The sequence below is a fragment of the Copadichromis virginalis genome, linkage group LG9, assembly GCF_057382275.1.
Source record: "Copadichromis virginalis isolate Kocher_CV1m ecotype Utaka linkage group LG9, C_Virginalis_male_GT1.1, whole genome shotgun sequence".
NCBI lineage: Eukaryota > Metazoa > Chordata > Actinopteri > Cichliformes > Cichlidae > Copadichromis > Copadichromis virginalis.
In genome coordinates this window covers 32196674-32215690 of record NC_140626.1, presented here as the reverse complement: position 1 = coordinate 32215690, position 19017 = coordinate 32196674, and the positions used below count along the sequence as shown (strand labels likewise).

Below are 19017 nucleotides of genomic sequence, written 5' to 3'. Positions count from 1 at the left end.
AGCTTTTCATTTGCTCTACTGCGCCATCAAGTGGACGATTCAAGTGAAACGGGCTCTGTGATTATAATGATGTGATGTGTAAACCTCTAAACTGAATAAATAAATTGTGTTCGTGGTTATTTATCCCGAATATTGTCTCAGTATGTCTGATACAAAAGAGAAACTGGAAACTATCAGGACAGAGTTTTGCTATGATTGTGTAACTGTTAGGGCTGTGTGGGGAAATTTTGCCTCAGACAGTCAGAAATATTATAATTCAGATCATGCATCCGTACATTTTGTATATTTTTATAGATATAAAAAGAAAGCTGACACTTTGGAGACTTTATCAAAGGTGTGAGCATCAGCAGATGCCTTTGTGTCAAAGTAATTGAGGATAAAACACAGAAAAACGTGAAGGCGATTTTCTTGGCCTGGATTTTAAAAATATATTCTGCAGTACATAAAAAACAAAAGAAAACCATTAATCAACACATGAACATTACCTGATGCAGCTGAAGTGAAGCAGAGCAAAGTTACAGAGGTTTGATTAGAGACACAACTAAGCGTTTTGTAATTTTGCATAATTTTAAAAACTTTAAATTTCTTCAGTATTGAACGGCAGAAATTAGCTTTTCTTTTCGGAATTAAGTAAAAGGAAAAAGTAGCGGCCGACAGCCTGTAAACAACGGTAGAATTGTGCGTAACAAATAAGCGAATAATGCAGAAAACAGATTTTTAGACTGGAAACTGTTCTTGAAGTACAGAGAGAGAGCTGTGCATGAAGTGTGATTTTATTGTGGTGGAAACAAAACAGCAAAAGTCAGAGTGAATTCATGACGATGTTTATGTGAAGCGTAGTTTGGATCTTCTTTTGCTGCTGGTTCGCTCAATATTGTTTGGAGAGAGATCCGTCGGAGGCTCTGTGCTTTGTGTTTACGTCTTTGTGCAGAATCCGTGTTCCTGCTCTCATTTACTGCTTTAGCTGTTTGGTGGTTGTTGAAATTTTGTGAGGTTTAACCTGAGATTCTGGCATTTCGGGCAAAATGAATTTATATTTTAAAAAAATGATTCAGGATTTTAATGAATCGATATGACTTTATCCAAGTATCGATTTTAATCGATAATCAAAACCCACCCCTAGTAACTGTAATCATGCTTATGTACATCTGGATAATGACACAAACTAGTGTGTGGCGCTTCACTTTTTAAAAAAAAGACAGAAATCAGATTATAGGATATGTGGTGTTGTTTATTTATATTATGGTACTAATCATTCGTGATATTTAGTACTGTGTGCATACTTTATTAGAAGAGATGAGATTTAAAAAAAATCTCTTCCTTGCTGGTTCCATCGAACAATAAATGCTCAAGTAACTATGTAACACGTACGTAATCGGTTCAACAACACAGTGTGATGGGAAATCAGCTGTGTTTTGCTGCCCACTTTATTTCGAATCTGGCGCGAACCGGCGAGCCAGTTCCTGAATCAGTCACATGGTACGGACTGCCCGCGAGGCCTCGAACGTCACTGCATACGTAATCAAAGCGAGCCTCGATACGCGTTTCACAAAAACTCGCCGAGATTACCCGACACAGGTATCGAAGCGTCGACACACAGGACACATCACTAGTCTTTGGTCTTTTCTCCTGCACAGGTAACCAATCTCAAATCACTTTTATGGGTACATCACAGCATATGTGACTGAACACGTGATTAAGCTGGCGCTAGCCTTTAGCTAGTTATCTTAGCATGCTGCTAGCTGCTTTAGTTGCTGTGTGATAACACGAGGGGAATACGACTCCATACGACATGTGTACAAATAGATCCAATGGTTTTTCAGAGGTAGTTTATGTGATTTAGTCTCATATGAAGGCTCATAGTGGGTTGAAGGTGGATGGTGTTCACATGTGATTGTTCTGATTTTATTTCTTAGTTTGGATTCACTGAAATCATTTGGACCTCCAGTCGGAGTGAACTACAACACTGACGTCTGTGAGGTTTTGCTGTGAAAGCCCAAAACTCTGGGTGAAACACTATTACTGTTTCTTCTAATTAAATGCCCACGACATATTTGTTTTAACTCGGTGAAATGGAGAATAGGGCCTGCCGAGTGGGAGACCCTCTTGGTTTCTTGCAGAGTATTTCAGGGCCTAAATTTCAAATTGTTTAGAGAAAAATAGGTATAGAGATCGACAGACCACGTGACTTTCGCGCATTGCATGCTGGGAACTCGTGGCAAAACAATCCAAGTACCACATCAAACGCAAGCATTTGCAGCACCGCAAAACGTTCATTCTCCCGTTCCAATACCTTCTTGGCTTTTCTTTGCCCCCAAAAAGGTATGTACAAAACAAAGGAGAACAATGCCGGTCCGTACAAAGACAGACTTGATGAAAAGTCAAAGAAGAGATACGAGGAAAAAATCAAAGGAGTGAAAGGGTCAGACCCGTACGAGCACACAGAGTGGACAAAAGATGTTAGCGTGCTGCCCAACTTTCACCACGCTCATATTTATAATCATACGTTCTTGGAGTGAGTGCATACACTCGTGAAGTTTAGTAACTTCGGGTCACTGCAACAAGCCCAGGTACAGTTTACCGACGGATGGGTACAGGACCTTGAAATGCACCGTGTAGAACGAAAGACCATCGTACATATCATAAGTTTACCAGTCTCACAAATCGTCTTCATAAATACACATTCGTTAACAGTTTATTAATGGGACCTTTGAGCTCAACTAGGGCTGAACGATATATCGCATTTGCGATAATATCGCGACATGATCAAGTGCAATTTTCTAACCGCAAAGGCTGCGATTATACTCTGGACATGTCCAAATTCATGGGCTGCATCCTCCTGAGGCTGCATTTGTAGACCGATTACGTCACAGCGACGCGCCGAAGGCTGTCCAAATTACTACCATATCCCAGAATTCATAGCGCGGCCCAGCCAAACTCCAGTTTCCAACAATGGCGGCCGCTACTAAGTTTTAAAATTACTCATACTAATCTTTCTGGGTCACAAAATAAACTTTAAAAATATTTTCAGGCGAGAAAGTAGTTGTGTAAACATCAAATATCTGCTCGGTTTATCAAGATATCCCATATTTGCAAAAGTGCTTCGACGTTTTCAGAGGCGTCTGCTACCCACCAGCTCGACAGCTAGCCGGGAGCTCGAGGGTTACTGATGCGGCCGAGAACGGCACAACTCCCGGCACATCATTTTCAGATCACCGCGGAGTTTCGCTGCTCGGGTTAAACGTAATATATAAGTCACTTAGACAACCTAAAAATGTTATTGTTGGGCTTTTTTCAGTGTTTTGTTTGTTCGTGAGTAAATCGGTTTGGCTGAGATTAAAGTTATTAGATTAGATAAAATAAAACTTTATTAATCCCCCGGGTGGGTTCCTCCTTGGTTTTCACACAGCTGACTAAACGTCAAACAGAAAACTTATTAAACAGAAGTATGAGACAGTCGAGAATTTACACCAGTGTCTGGTTATATTTTAGATAGCAAGAAGCAGACGGCCGAGTTTATTAAACTCCACCGAGACAGCGGTGACGCTAATCAGAAGGCTAGACCGTCCAATTTCACGCCTTTAAACTTTAAAGGCGTGTTTGTGTGTGTGTTTATACAATTGCTATTATGTTTGCACTTTATGTGTAATGTTACTGACTGCAGAGATCAGTAAGATGTGTGTATTTTTTATTTATTAGTTTTATTTATTTAATATTATTTTTTAATTGAATGACTGTCTAGTAGTTCACAGATGTCGAAAAACTGTGTGGTAAAGCCACTGATTTTGTTTATGTATATTTCTGCAATCTGCACATTGTACTGACTTTCATTTTAATGTTTACACCAGGGTTCCTTGTCAGCACTTTATGCTCAGATGTTTGTAAGCTAAAAATAAACTATTGTGTATGTTCAAATATACTGTTGTGATTGAAGAAGTAAAATAAAAATGTCAGTCATCAATTCATGCATCACCTCATGTCATCATAACAGAGGTCTGTCTTCCAGGAAAGAACAGTTTAAAATTAATGTAATATAGTATTGGCCATACTATATGATGTATTGCTTGTCTTTGTTTAATAATACAGAAGACAAAGACCTTAAAAAATAATCGCATCGCAATCGCAATATTGGGGCAAAAAAATCGCAATTAGATTATTTTCCATAATCGTTCAGCCCTAAGCTCAACGGTAATTAATTAGTAGTGGAAATAATTTCTGGTACGCATCACAGAAATGTAGCAGTGACAATAATATTGTATGCTGTAATCGTACTGGGCAATTAGTGATAGAAAACAACTGTTTTATCCTGTGAATAAAAGTATATGTTTTTGTCAATGTACCATGGTAATAACAGAAGCGAAACGCAATATTGTGTCAGGACAATTCACTATTTATGCACAATAAACAAAGGAGCATAGCGCGACAATTTCTGTTCAGCGCCAGACTTGCTTGTAACCTATATCACTAATTATGTTAAGAAAAATGACGCATTAACTACAACAGCAGACTGACCTTTGTGGGAATGCTTATAGCAGACTAACCTGTGAGCTGGAGTGTTCTGGGACGTTATATTTGGTCTTTGAATGGCTGCAATCCAGTCGCCTCTTTGTTACTTCGGAAACATGGCTCGAACAATTTCTCTTCAACGACGTAATCCGATAACAACCGATCTCTTTACCCGTCGGCTTCCCGTGGCTGTCATGGGACCGGCTATTGCAGTTAATAATACAGCAGCTTCTTGCCATTTTTTTGTGTTTCTTTTTATCACAGTGTAACTGATTTCAATTGAAAGCCTGCGTGCGCTTGTACCTCTTGCCACAAGTTTCCAGAATCCTTTGCGGTTTTACCCCTGAATGACGTCACATTTTCCATCTCTATTCCTTTCATCACAGAGTTGAAACAATGTAGAGATGGTAAGTATAAAAATGACAACATTTAACAATTCACTTTAACATTTCCCTCCTGTTTTGTTATTTGTATGCTCCAAATTATTCCTGTGTAGTATATTCTCAGCCATGCACCAGTTGCTTGACATTTTCAGCGCAGGCGTCATTTATACACAGGCTTCTGTCATGTCATTCACCTCCTATTGCAGCAAAACATCACACTTAATTCTTTTAAGCAGTTAACCTGCTTCTCATTGATCTCATACACAGTAAACTACAACTTGCAAGTAAACAACTGGATGTCAACAATCAAACAAGAAGAATCAACATTCTCAAAAATCATATGTCACTACAATCCAACTGTATACAGACAGGCATTCACACACATCAGTTGATTTTATTGTTTGGTCCATGTTGCTTTCAGCTAACTTCAAAGCTGCAGCCTGGTCAACACTCCTTTTTATGACTCCTATCAACCCCCCAAATCTTCTCACTGTAGGCATCCTGTGGGGGTTAGAGTCAACTGGTGAATTATCTGCATTTACAACACTTCTCCTTTCCTGTTGTCTCTGCAGAAAAAGATTTTTAGAAGGAAATTAGATCAAGCTGTTTTGATCTTCTTGGCTCAAAACCTCAACCAGCTTAGAGAAGTGTTCATGATGTAAATGTAGACAAAACTCTTTTCTGTTTACACCCCTTCTTGCAGAGGACAAAAAGAATGGGTGACGTTGCACAAATTCCATGGTAAATCTCCAACTTGGACTAATCCATTGCCCTTCATACACATGGGTAACTGGCCTGCTTCCAGTTTGTTTAGCTGTTCAATGTCCTGCAGTGAGTCAGATACTTGGAGTCAGGCCAGCAGGTCTGTCTTACCAGAGCAGTTCACCTTCCCGGCTACTGGTGAATCAACCATCCATTCAGGTTCAGAGGAGTTGAAAATTTGGCAGTGTTCCAAGTACGTTTACTCCTGGATGTGTTGCTAAGGCAACCAAACAAACTGTCTCGCTCTCAGTGATGCTATATGGCCACAGTCCAGAAGAATGTGTAGACAGTGGCATCACAAGCATAACCATTGGTCTCGTTGTTTATGTGAGCGGTTGTGTTCAACTGCCACCAGCAGTTGGTTGAAAACCCATGCGGGTACTGGGTGTGGTTTGCTCTGTCCCAGTGCGCTCCTGTCAACCCACTCAGGGCTAACAGGCTCAAGAAGGTGCACAGCACATTCCTTAGCCATTCTAAGTTGGGTTCTGGATCCATTGGTTTCTTCACCAGGATTGAGACGAGAGGTCCTAGAGATATACTCCCCCCTTTGTACCGCTGGCCTTTTCACCATTACCCAGAGTCGGCCAGGAAGTGTGTTACCTTCTTGCAGTGCACTTGATGTATCCAAGTGTTTATCTCAGCAATCTTCACTGCTGTGGGCGTCGTCAGCAGCACCTGATAGGGACCTTCCCGCCGTGGACTGGGCCAGCACTTCCTCTCCATGGCCTTAATGAGCATCTAATCTCCAGACTTCAGACTCTGCTCCTGCAGAGAAACAGAATCATCTGGCAGATGATTTGTTCTCATGACTTCTTTACTTTTAAACATTTTAAGCATCCAATCTGCTAATGTGTTCTCTCTTCTGCTTTTCTATCATCACTACAGAAGACTAAACCTCTAAATGGTCTACCATATATAATCCCAAAGCGTCAGACCGTTCTCTGTTGGAGTAATCCTCATGTACATCTTAACTAATTCTATACAGTCTAACCATGTCCTGCCTTTCTCTTCCATTGTTTTCCTAAGTCTTAGCTTTACTGTGCCATTAGTTCTCTCTACCAACCCTGCACTTTGTGGGTGATATGAACAATGATGTTTTAGTGTTATCCCTAGATGCTGTGCCATTAATCCAATCACTTCATTTACAAAGTGTGGACCATTATTACTATAAATGGTCTCCGGAATCCCGTGTCCCGGATGATATTCTTACATATGGCTTTGGCAACCGAAATGGCATCTGCTTCCCTAGTTGGGACGATTTCTACCCACTTTGAAAAAGGGCACACTATCACAAAACAGTACTTATAGTTATTACAGTTAGACAGCTCTATAAAGTCCATGTGAATAACTTGAAATGGGTGACTGGGTCTGGGGAATTTCCCTCTCTTAGGTCTCAAATTACCCCGAGAATTGTTCTTGCAACATATCATACATGACCTGCAATTTTTTTTAGGGCTGAACGATTATGGAAAATAATCTAATTGCGATTTTTTTGCCCCAATATTGCGATTGCGATGCGATATGCGATTATTTTTTAAGGTCTTTGTCTTCTGTATTATTAAACAAAGACAAGCAATACATCATATAGTTTGGCCAATACTATATTACATTAATTTTAAACTGTTCTTTCCTGGAAGACAGACCTCTGTTATGATGACATGAGGTGATGCATGAATTGATGACTGACATTTTTATTTAACTTCTTCAATCACAACAGTATATTTGAACATACACAATAGTTTATTTTTAGCTTACAAACATCTGAGCATAAAGTGCTGACAAGGAACCCTGGTGTAAACATTAAAATGAAAGTCAGTACAATGTGCAGATTGCAGAAATATACATAAACAAAATCAGTGGCTTTACCACACTCAGTTTTTCGACATCTGTGAACTACTAGACAGTCATTCAATTAAAAAATAATATTAAATAAATAAAACTAATAAATAAAAAATACACACATCTTACTGATCTCTGCAGTCAGTAACATTACACATAAAGTGCAAACATAATAGCAATTGTATAAACACACACACAAACACGCCTTTAAAGTTTAAAGGCGTGAAATTGGACGGTCTAGTTCTGATTAGCGTCACCGCTGTCTCGGTGGAGTTTAATAAACTCGGCCGTCTGCTTCTTGCTATCTAAAATATAACCAGACACTGGTGTAAATTCTCGACTGTCTCATACTTCTGTTTAATAAGTTTTCTGTTTGACGTTTAGTCAGCTGTGTGAAAACCAAGGAGGAACCCACCCAGGGGATTAATAAAGTTTTATTTTATCTAATCTAATAACTTTAATCTCAGCCAAACCGATTTACTCACGAACAAACAAAACACTGAAAAAAGCCCAACAATAACATTTTTAGGTTGTCTAAGTGACTTATATCTTACGTTTAACCCAAGCAGCGAAACTCCGCGGTGATCTGAAAATGATGTGCCGGGAGTTGTGCCGTTCTCGGCCGCATCAGTAACCCTCGAGCTCCCGGCTAGCTGTCGAGCTGGTGGGTAGCAGACGCCTCTGAAAACGTCGAAGCACTTTTGCAAATATGGGATATCTTGATAAACCGAGCAGATATTTGATGTTTACACAACTACTTTCTCGCCTGAAAATATGTTAAAAGTTTATTTTGTGACCCAGAAAGATTAGTATGAGTAATTTTAAAACTTAGTAGCGGCCGCCATTGCTGGAAACTGGAGTTTGGCTGGGCCGCGCTATGAATTCTGGGATATGGTAGCAATTTGGACAGCCTTCGGCGCGTCGCTGTGACGTAATCGGTCTACAAATGCGGCCTCAGGAGGATGCAGCCCATGAATTGTATAATATAATCGCAGTATAATCGCAGACTTTGCGGTTAGAAAATTGCACTTGATCATGTCGCGATATTATCGCAAATGCGATATATCGTTCAGCCCTAATTTTTTTTTATTTTTTTTTTAAAGTATTAAATCCTAGATTATGAAAATGTTGCTCTACTGCTGCCATCATCCCTCCTGTCGAGACATGGCACGGCCCATGGTTCAAAATCGCAGCGGTCATACAAATTCTGAGGCAGTATTGGGTTATTACATAGACAATAAACACCATCCTGCAAGCTCGCTGCTTTTGTGAGCCAAACTGTTTTTCTGCAGTAGGTGAGTGGGCCTGCATGTCTGCCAGTACATCTCGTATAATAGGCAACATCTGTTGGTGTTGCACCGCTAAAATGTGAACACCATGTGCTCCGAAAGCTGCCTCTCTTGTGATCTTATCTGCAAAAGCATTCCCTAATGCAACTGGATCTTTCCCTCACATGTGTGTACACATTTACAAATGGCAATTCTACTGGGCAATATTATTGCTTCCAGCAGATTTTGCAGGAGTTTGGCGTGTTCTACAGGCTTCCCTGTAGAGGCTGTCACATCTCGTCTCACCCACTGCACTTCAAAGAAATGTAATGTAGCAAATGCATATTGGCCATCAGTGTATATTGTCTCTCTGCAGCTTTACACGCTTCCGTTAAAGCTACTATCTCTGCTGCTTAAGCAGATATGAAACATGCTAGTTGTCCTGCACAGATAACTTTCTCACTATCTACTACAGTAAAACCTGTTTTAGCCTGTCCTTCTGCTGTTGTAAAGCTCAAACCATCAACAAACCAAACCTTTCCCTCAACGAGTGGCACATCTATTACGTCATCCCTGGGCTTACACTCCTCCTCCACGTGCTCTCTACACTCATGAGCAGTGCCCTCTTCTTTCATTGGCAAAAGGGTTGACGGATTCAGAATTGTGCCCCATTTTATGATTGTGTGGTTGTGAGAGTAATAGTGACATTAGAGACAAGTGTCTTGTAGCTTACAGAAAGGTCATTTTAGCATGCAGTAGTAAAACATCCACCTCGTGTGGAACTAACAGTGTCAAAGGGTGAAATAAAACTATTTTCCGGAACATTGTACAGTTTGAGCCGCTGCATATACTGATCTCACGCATGGAGGTAAAGCACAAGCAACTAGGTCTAATCTTTTAGGATAGTAAGTCACTGGCTTCACTTGTGGAAAAAGTGCTGTTAGTTATTTCACAGTCACCTGGCATTTGTGCTTTTCACAGAACCACAAGTCCATCGCTGGACCTCCTCTGCGCTGTCACCTTTGGAGCTTGGCACCCTCCCTTCATCCCTCAGGTTCTCATGTTCCAATGCCCCGGACGATTTAAGGCAGAGCACGTCGTACACCTTAGTTGTCTTCCTCAACTTCAACGTCAAAACTCTTCCACTCCTTATAGTTGTCTGCTGTGCAAAGACTCCTCTTGATGATCTCCTAGAAGCCCAGTAGCACAGCTCTCTGCGCGATGTCTGCTGTGCTGAAGGTGATCTCTGATCCTCCTGAAGCCTCTCTCCTGGCCTCAGCTTCCACGTTGTGGACGATCCCCTCAGTCACTCCTTCTCGTCATGGCACCTCACGACATATGCAAATTAAAAAAAATGACACTCCTCTTGTGCCACACGGCTCTCGCCATGTGTCAACTCCCCAATGAGACATGTAAAAGAATGTTTTAGGGAGACTGTGCAACAATCTCCAGGGTTTCCCACTTGGAGCAGCTTCACTCCAACCTGTAACCCTGTGTAAAAACATTAGTCAGTAATTAAATGTTTAGCTTGTTTAACTCCCAGCTCCACCCAGAGCCTGTATCCTAGAAGACAAAGTCTTTAGGTTAAAACAACTTCACATTTGCAACCAACTACAACTCATAAGTGTAATAAAGTATTCAGCATCACAGAGACAAGTATCATTGCAGGTTTATTCTAAACTCATTTAACTCCTACTTTTCCCATAATTTGCACCAAATCATTGAACATCTCAACATCATTCCACGTTATAATCAATATGTGGAATGACGGCTTGTAGGAGAGAGGTGGCCTGTCTGGTGTCATGGTATGAGGACAACAACCTCACCCTCAGCACTGATAAGACAGAGTAACCGAGTCCCAGGCTGAGAGGCTGAGGGCACCCCACCCCGGAAGTGGCCCAAGCGAGCCCCAGGCCCCGATAAGCAGCCACCAAGGAGTGAGTCGGTGTGTACCTGGGCGCCCATCCCCGGACACAAAGAACCACCAATGCACCGATGTCTGAGGGCATCTGCCACTGGCAGGGGAAGTGGTGCGGGGAGATAGGCCTCCTTACCTTTGAGGGCCTGAGATGTCCCCAGAGAGGTGGCGTCTGATACCCAACCTGACATATAGACAAGACATACAGGCACACACAGATGCAAACATCCATTCCCACCCTCATGCTCTCATATGCACTTACTCCACACTCAACCAACGTGGAGACAGACATAAAGAGACGCTGTACACACAATCACACTCCCCAAGCGTACTCTAAGAACCGGGTCTAGGTACCCTTGCCCCTGGAGGGGGAAACTGCACCCAGACCCAGGTGGTGTTACCCTTTTCCCTGCGGTGGGGAGAAGCAGACCACCCCGACTCCGCAGCAGCAGGGAGGCCCCACACTCCAGACCCCAGTCGGACGGCCAACTCCTTCTCCTGGCCCCCCCGCTCCAGCAGGTCGCAGAGAACGGGGGTGTGAGAAGGCCCATCCGGACCGGGGCCCAGAACAGCAGTGTCGACCCTCCCCTAGCCCCGCTGCACGCAGCCACGAGGAAACAGTCACCTAAGAGCCAACAGAGCCCCTAATAGGCCATGACTGCTATCCCGGGTTGAGCCCCCCCAAGGAAGATGCTCCTGGGGAATCCCCCGACGCCCTAAGCGTGTCCCTACCCCCACACCAATCACAACAGCGAAGGTGGGACAAAACTATGACCCCCCCCCCACCCCCACTAGGTGATGGAGCTAATCAAAGGAGCCCAGAGCAATTGATCTGATGTGGTGGCAGAGGCTGTATCGAGACTAATGTAATCTCGATGGCTGTAGCTCAGGTGGCAGAGCAGGTCAGCCACTAATCAGAAGGTCGGTGGTTCGATCCCAGGCTGCCTCCTGGCTGCATACTAACCTTGTTTGCCTACTGGTGGTGGTCAGAGGGCCCGGTGGCGCCAGTGTCCGGCAGCCTCGCCTCTGTCAGTGCGCCCCAGGGCAGCTGTGCCTACAATGTACAGTGGGGCAAAAAAATATTTAGTCAGCCACCGATTGTGCAAGTTCCCCCACCTAAAATGATGACAGAGGTCAGTAATTTGCACCAGAGGTACGCTTCAACTGTGAGAGACAGAATGTGAAAAAAAAAAAAATCCATGAATCCACATGGTAGGATTTGTAAAGAATTTATTCGTAAATCAGGGTGGAAAATAAGTATTTGGTCAATAACAAAAATACAACTCAACACTTTGTAACATAACCTTTGTTGGCAATAACAGAGGTCAAACGTTTACTATAGGTCTTTACCAGGTTTGCACACACAGTAGCTGGTATTTTGGCCCATTCCTCCATGCAGATCTTCTCGAGAGCAGTGATGTTTGCAACACGGACTTTCAACTCCCGCCACAGATTTTCTATGGGGTTGAGGTCTGGAGACTGGCTAGGCCACTCCAGGACTTTCAAATGCTTCTTACGGAGCCACTCCTTTGTTGCCTGGGCGGTGTGTTTTGGATCATTGTCATGTTGGAAGACCCAGCCTCGTTTCATCTTCAAAGTTCTCACTGATGGAAGGAGGTTTTGGCTCAAAATCTCACGATACATGGCCCCATTCATTCTGTCATTAACACGGATCAGTCGTCCTGTCCCCTTGGCAGAAAAACAGCCCCATAGCATAATGTTTCCACCCCCATGCTTCACAGTAGGTATGGTGTTCTTGGGATGCAACTCAGTATTCTTCTTCCTCCAAACACGACGAGTTGAGTTTATACCAAAAAGTTCTACTTTGGTTTCATCTGACCACATGACATTCTCCCAATCCTCTGCTGTATCATCCATGTGCTCTCTGGCAAACTTCAGACGGGCCTGGACATGCACTGGCTTCAGCAGCGGAACACGTCTGGCACTGCGGGATTTGATTCCCTGCCGTTGTAGTGTGTTACTGATGGTGACCTTTGTTACTTTGGTCCCAGCTCTCTGCAGGTCATTCACCAGGTCCCCCCGTGTGGTTCTGGGATCTTTGCTCACCGTTCTCATGATCATTTTGACCCCACGGGATGAGATCTTGCGTGGAGCCCCAGATCGAGGGAGATTATCAGTGGTCTTGTATGTCTTCCATTTTCTGATGATTGCTCCCACAGTTGATTTTTTTCACACCAAGCTGCTTGCCTATTGTAGATTCACTCTTCCAAGTCTGGTGCAAGTCTACAATACTTTTCCTGGTGTCCTTCGACAGCTTTTTGGTCTTGGCCATGGCGGAGTTTGGAGTCTGACTGTTTGAGGCTGTGGACAGGTGTCTTTTATACAGATGATGAGTTCAAACAGGTGCCATTCATACAGGTAACGAGTGGGGGACAGAAAAGCTTCTTACAGAGGACGTTACAGGTCTGTGAGAGCCAGAGATTTTCCTTGTTTGAGGTGACCAAATACTTATTTTCCACCCTAATTTACGAATAAATTCTTTACAAATCCTACCATGTGAATTCATGGATTTTTTTTTTTTCACATTCTGTCTCTCACAGTTGAAGTGTACCTCTGGTGCAAATTACTGACCTCTGTCATCATTTTAAGTGGGGGAACTTGCACAATCGGTGGCTGACTAAATACTTTTTTGCCCCACTGTAGCTTGCCATTGCCAGTGTGTGAATGGGTGAATGACTGAATGTAGTGTAAAGCGCTTTGGGGTCCTTAGGGACTGACTAAAGCGCTATACAAATGCGGGCCATTTACCATTTTTAATAGATAATTTCTATATTGGTTAGAATTAAGATTATTTTTATTTTTCCAGTTCATGAGGACTGTTTTCTTGGCTATGCATAGGGCAGTGAAAACCATATGGGCTATATTCTTATCTGAAGTGACATTATCTAAGCTGCCCAACAAACACACTAAGGGGGAAGTTGGAATGTTACATTTCAGACACTTTGATAAGTCTTCACATATCTCGCACCAAAACTTCTGAACTGGTGGACAGAACCAAAGAGCGTGGATATAAATGTCCGGTGTTTTGGTTTGACAGTGTGAGCAGTTGTTGGTAGACGTAAAGCCCATCTTGAACATCCGATGACCTGTATAGTGCACTCTATGTAATATTTTGTATTGAATTAATTGAAGACTGGGATTTCTAATTAGATGAAAGGTTTTTAAGCAAATCTGAGACCAGAAGTTTTGGTCTAAGTTAACTGATAAATCCGCTTCCCATTTTGCAATAGGAAGTGATATTGATTCATCTATTTTAGAAAGCATTCTGTATATTTTGGATAGTAATTTGGGGGTTTTAAGAGTAAGAAATTGAACCACACTTGGTGGTGTTTGTAGTTCAACTTGACCTGGTTTAAATTTCTTTTTTACTATGGATTTAATTTGTTGATATTCTAAAAATCTTTTCTTGTTGATCCCATATTGTGTAACTAGTCTGTCAAATGAAATAAATTCTGTTCCTTCTAGTATATGTTCTAAATATTTGATTCCTTTACCACTCCAAGCTGAAAAGTTTATCATATTATTGTTTTGTAATATGTCAGGGTTGTTCCAGATAGGTGTACGTTTGCATGGGATTAATGAAGACGCCGTCAATTTTAGAAACTCCCACTATGCTGTCAGAGAAGAGCCGATGTTGACGCTTTTGAAGCATTCATGTCGTTGGATGTTTGAGCTGATAAGCTCTAGATTATTGCAAAGTGCTTGTTCTACATCTAGCAAAGGTTCATCTAAGAGGGTATGTTTTAGCCATCCTGAGGTAAACTGAAGCCTGTTGGCTAAGAAGTAGTGCTGAAAGTTAGGTAGTTCTAATCCTCCTTTATCCTTGGTCTTTTGTAGTGTTTTTAAGCTTATACGTGGGGGTTTATTTTCTATCTCAGATTTAAATTTTATCTTCACTTATTTATTTGTATTATTTATATTTTATGTGGTGTCATTTGTGTATATATACATACTTTCTTTCAACCCTTAACTTAACCGGCATGTGTGTGTGGCAGCAAAGAAAGAATTTCATTGCACAGAGAAATGCTTTTTCTTCTTGTACATATGACAATAAACCCTTTGAGTCTTTAATCTTCACTATATATCTACAGTGTAAATAGTAGTAGAAATAGACAAAAACCATTAAAGGAGAAGTATTAAGAAGCAATGCGAAGTACAAATATTTTTTAAAAATTCTGAAATTGATATTTTATTTATGAGGATGCTTTTGATCTGAATAAGGTTCTAAGAATGCCATGTGTACATCTGTACAGTTTATGGGTTACTTCTTACCATAACTGCATTTGGTTTTCTGTTTTATTTCTTTGTCATTATAGGAGAGATGTGGGAAAGCAGGCCAAAACCTCAACACATTGAGGACATCAGCAAAAAACAGCCAACGCCGGCAAGCACAGATCCAGTTGTTGTCCCTTTGACCACTATGAAGCAGCCCAGAAGACGCCAGTGCATCGATAGTGGGAACAGAAGCTTTACCTGTGATCAATGTGGAAAGTCTTTCACTCGGAGTAGCAGCTTAAAAGTACATCAGCTCATCCATACTGGAGTCAAAGCATTCAGCTGTGATCAGTGTGGAAAGTCTTTTAATCGACTTGGTCCCTTAAAAACTCATCAGCTCATTCATACTGGTATTAAGGCATTCAGCTGTGATCAATGTGGAAAGTCTTTTACTCTGAGTAGCAACTTAAAAAGACATCAGCTCATTCATACTGGTGTCAAGGCGTTCCGCTGTGATCAGTGTGGAAAGTCTTTTACTCTGAGTAGCAACTTAAAAGTACATCAGCTCATCCATGCTGGAGTCAAAGCATTCAGCTGTGATCAGTGTGGAAAGTCTTTTAATCGCCTTGATCACTTAAAAGCACATCAGGTCATTCATACTGGTGCCAAGGCATTCAGCTGTGATCAATGTGGAAAGTCTTTTACTCAGAAAAGCGACTTAAAAACACATCAGCTCATCCACAGTGGAGTTAAAGAATTCAGCTGCAATCAGTGTGGAAAGTCCTTTACTCAGAAAAGGTACTTAAAAAGACATGAAGTCACGCATGCTGGTGTTAAATCATTTGTTTGTAGTCAGTGTGGAAAAGCTTTTACTCAGATTGGTAACTTAAAAAGACATGAAGTCACGCATGCTGGTGTTAAATCATTTGTTTGTGGTCAGTGTGGAAAAGCTTTTACTCAGATTGGTCACTTAAAAAGACATCAAGTCATCCATGCTGGAGTTAAATCATTTGTTTGTGGTCAGTGTGGAAAGGGTTTTACTCAGATTGGCCACATAAAAACACATCAGCTCATCCATGCTGGGGTCAAAGCATTCAGCTGTGATCAGTGTGGAAAGTCTTTTACTCAGATTGGTCACTTAAAATCGCATCAGGTTATCCATAGTGGAGTTAAAGCATTTGTTTGTGGTCAGTGTGGAAAAGCTTTTGCTCACAGTTACAGCTTAAAAGTCCATCTGCTCACCCACAGTGGAGTTAAACCTTTCAGTTGTGATCAGTGTGGAAAGTCATTTACTCTGATTGGTCACTTAAAAACGCATCAGGTTATCCACAGTGGAGTTAAACCATTTGTTTGTGGTCAGTGTGGAAAGGCTTTTGCTCACAGTTACAGCTTAAAAGTCCATGAGGTCATCCACCCAGGAGCTAAACATTTCAGCTGTGATCACTGTGGAAAGTCGTTTGCACGGCTTGGTTACTTAAAAGCACATCGGGTCATTCATACTGGTGTCAAGGCATTCAACTGTGATCAGTGTGGAAAGTCTTTTAATCAGAAAAGAGACTTAAAACAACATGAGCTCATCCACAGTGGCGTTAAAGCATTTGTTTGTGATCAGTGTGGAAAGTCTTTTACTTTTATTGGTCACTTAAAAAGACATCAACTCATCCACAGTGGAGTTAAATCATTTATCTGTAATCAATGTGGAAAATCTTTTACTCAGAGTTGCAACTTAAAACGACATCAGCTCATTCATACTGGAGTTAAACCTTTCAACTGTGCTTAGTGTGGAAAGTCTTGTGCTAGGTTTCATCATCTAAAAAATCATCAGCTCATCCACACTAAAGTTAATCCACTGAAATATGAGCAGTGTGAAGTCTTTCATCCGTAACACAAACCTATTGAGGCATCAGCAAACCTACAAAGTGTCCTGCTGTGACAAAAGTGGCAGACTAATGGGACATTATCCTGACAAAGTTCATTTGAACACAGCTAGAAACACGAGGGATCTGAACCAATGCTCTTCTGCTGGGTCAATCTTAATCAGGCTTTACAGAATTCAGCTTTAATCTCCTGTTCAGTGTTACTGTGTGGAAGTCCATTAGATCAGTTATGACCTCATAAGTGTTGCATATTCAATTCAATTCAATTTTATTTATATAGCGCCAAATCACAACAAAAGTTGCCTCAAGGCGCTTTATATTGTACAGTAGATACAGAAAAAAACCCAACAATCATATGACCCCCTATGAACAAGCACTTTGGCGAAGGGGGAAGGAAAAACTCCCTTTTCACAGGAAGAAACCTCCAGCAGAACCAGGCTCAGGGAGGGGCGGGGCCATCTGGTTGGGGCAAAGAAGAAAAACAGGATAAAGACATGCTGTGGAAGAGAGACAGAGATTAATAACAGATTTGATTCCATGCAGAGAGGTCTATTAACACAGAGTGAGCGAGAAAGGTGACTGGAAAGGAAAAACTCCCGGAAAGGAATCCCCGGCAGCCTACACCTATTGCAGCATAACTAAGGGAGGATTCAGGGTCACTTGGTCCAGCCCTAACTATATGCTTTAGCAAAAAGGAAAGTTTTAAGCCTAATCTTGAAAGTAGAAATAGCGTCTGTCTCCTGAATTCAAACTGGAAACTGGTTTCACAGAAGAGGGGCCTGAAAACTGAAGGCTCTCCATATGAACACTTATCCTGTGAATTGCCTGTTTGTTACCTAAGCAACACTTTTTAGTATGATGTCCATGTTAAAAGTAGCAGTGCTTAATTCCGTAAGTATTCTAACATGAATTGCTTGTAATGAAAGATATAAGTGTAACAACTGGAAAAAGTGCTGTTGCTTTATTGTTATTGCAGTATGTATTTTTTCCACTGGAACCTCTCATCGTTGTAATGAGGTGGTGCTGTATGTGTTAGCCAACCGCCTGTTAGAGCTACACAGTTTGAAATGTTCACAAAAGACATGGAAAATCAAGTCAAATCACTTTTATTGACACATCACATGTGCAGGTACATTGGTACAGCACATGTGAGTGAAATTCTTGTGTGCGAGCTTCACAAGCAACAGAGTTGTGCAAAATACAATAATGTAAACAAACAAAATACAAGAATGGCTACATCTGAAACTAATAAATATATGTACAATATATAATAATAGTATATGCATTTCACACGCCTGTCTGAAGCTGGCAGCCAGCATGTAGAAAGATTTCCTTTGAACTGTTATTAATTTTGTATGTTTTCTAAGTTTAGTCAAACCGTCCAATTAAAAAGCAACAGAATTCTACCAGAACCTCCTGATTCTTGTTTCATGAATTGCATGGCTATTTACTAAAAGTCTAAATAAAACTCATAATTAAAAGGCCACTGGTGCAACATGGGTTAAAATCTATGCACGCAGAACAAAGTGGATGTTAATATTGTCATGTTAATATTATGTAAAATATGTTGACTATATGAATGGTGTTATCTGTTCTGTGCAAACATCCATGTAATCTTAAAAACTAAACATTATTCCCATCATCTGATCACAGAGAGAAGCAGAACGTCAGAACAGATTACCTTCTGGTCAAACTGAAACACCTGCTCGCACTGATGGTGAGTTTGGTACATGCCTCACCATATGGTATACCACAATGACAAATGCTTATTCAGCCACCAAGGTGCCAATCTGAATGACCTGCATCTCCCAAGGCCCACACTGACATCCAGTATGTTGGGAATAATGTTGAGCTTTCGAGAAAATTCCACTGCTATTTGTAGTAATATTTAAGCAATTTTCATCAGCCGTAATTGCTGCCAAAGGACGAATCTCTTATCAGTTTCTTGCGGCGAGACCTGCAGACACAGCCAGCCCAGAGTGTCTAGGAATTTTCATGTCCTCCCTTTGGGAATCAGCTGTAGCTCGTGTTTTGTGACCAGTCACTTCTGGCTGACGAGGGATTTGAGGGAAAGCAATACTAATTGTAACTAAGTGTCCAGTAGACAGTGTTACATGTATCAGTGAATGCTGGTATGCAACATATTAATTTGATCACTCTACATGCACTGCTCATACACATGAATGCTTAATTAAGATTGAATTTTGTATCCTTTGGCAAAAACTGAT

At 41.4% G+C, this 19017-nt stretch overlaps 1 protein-coding gene across 1 annotated transcript; it reads left to right on the top strand.

Annotated features, from left to right (window-relative positions):
- Window positions 1-1291: 1291 nt before the first annotated feature.
- LOC146702266 (uncharacterized) lies at window positions 1292-18201 on the top strand. Its single transcript, XM_085468956.1, has 2 exons — window positions 1292-1637; window positions 15014-18201. Exon 2 carries the CDS (start codon window positions 15019-15021, stop codon window positions 16690-16692), a length of 1674 nt encoding a protein of 557 aa, XP_085325082.1. The 5' UTR covers window positions 1292-1637; window positions 15014-15018; the 3' UTR covers window positions 16693-18201.
- Window positions 18202-19017: the final 816 nt, after the last annotated feature.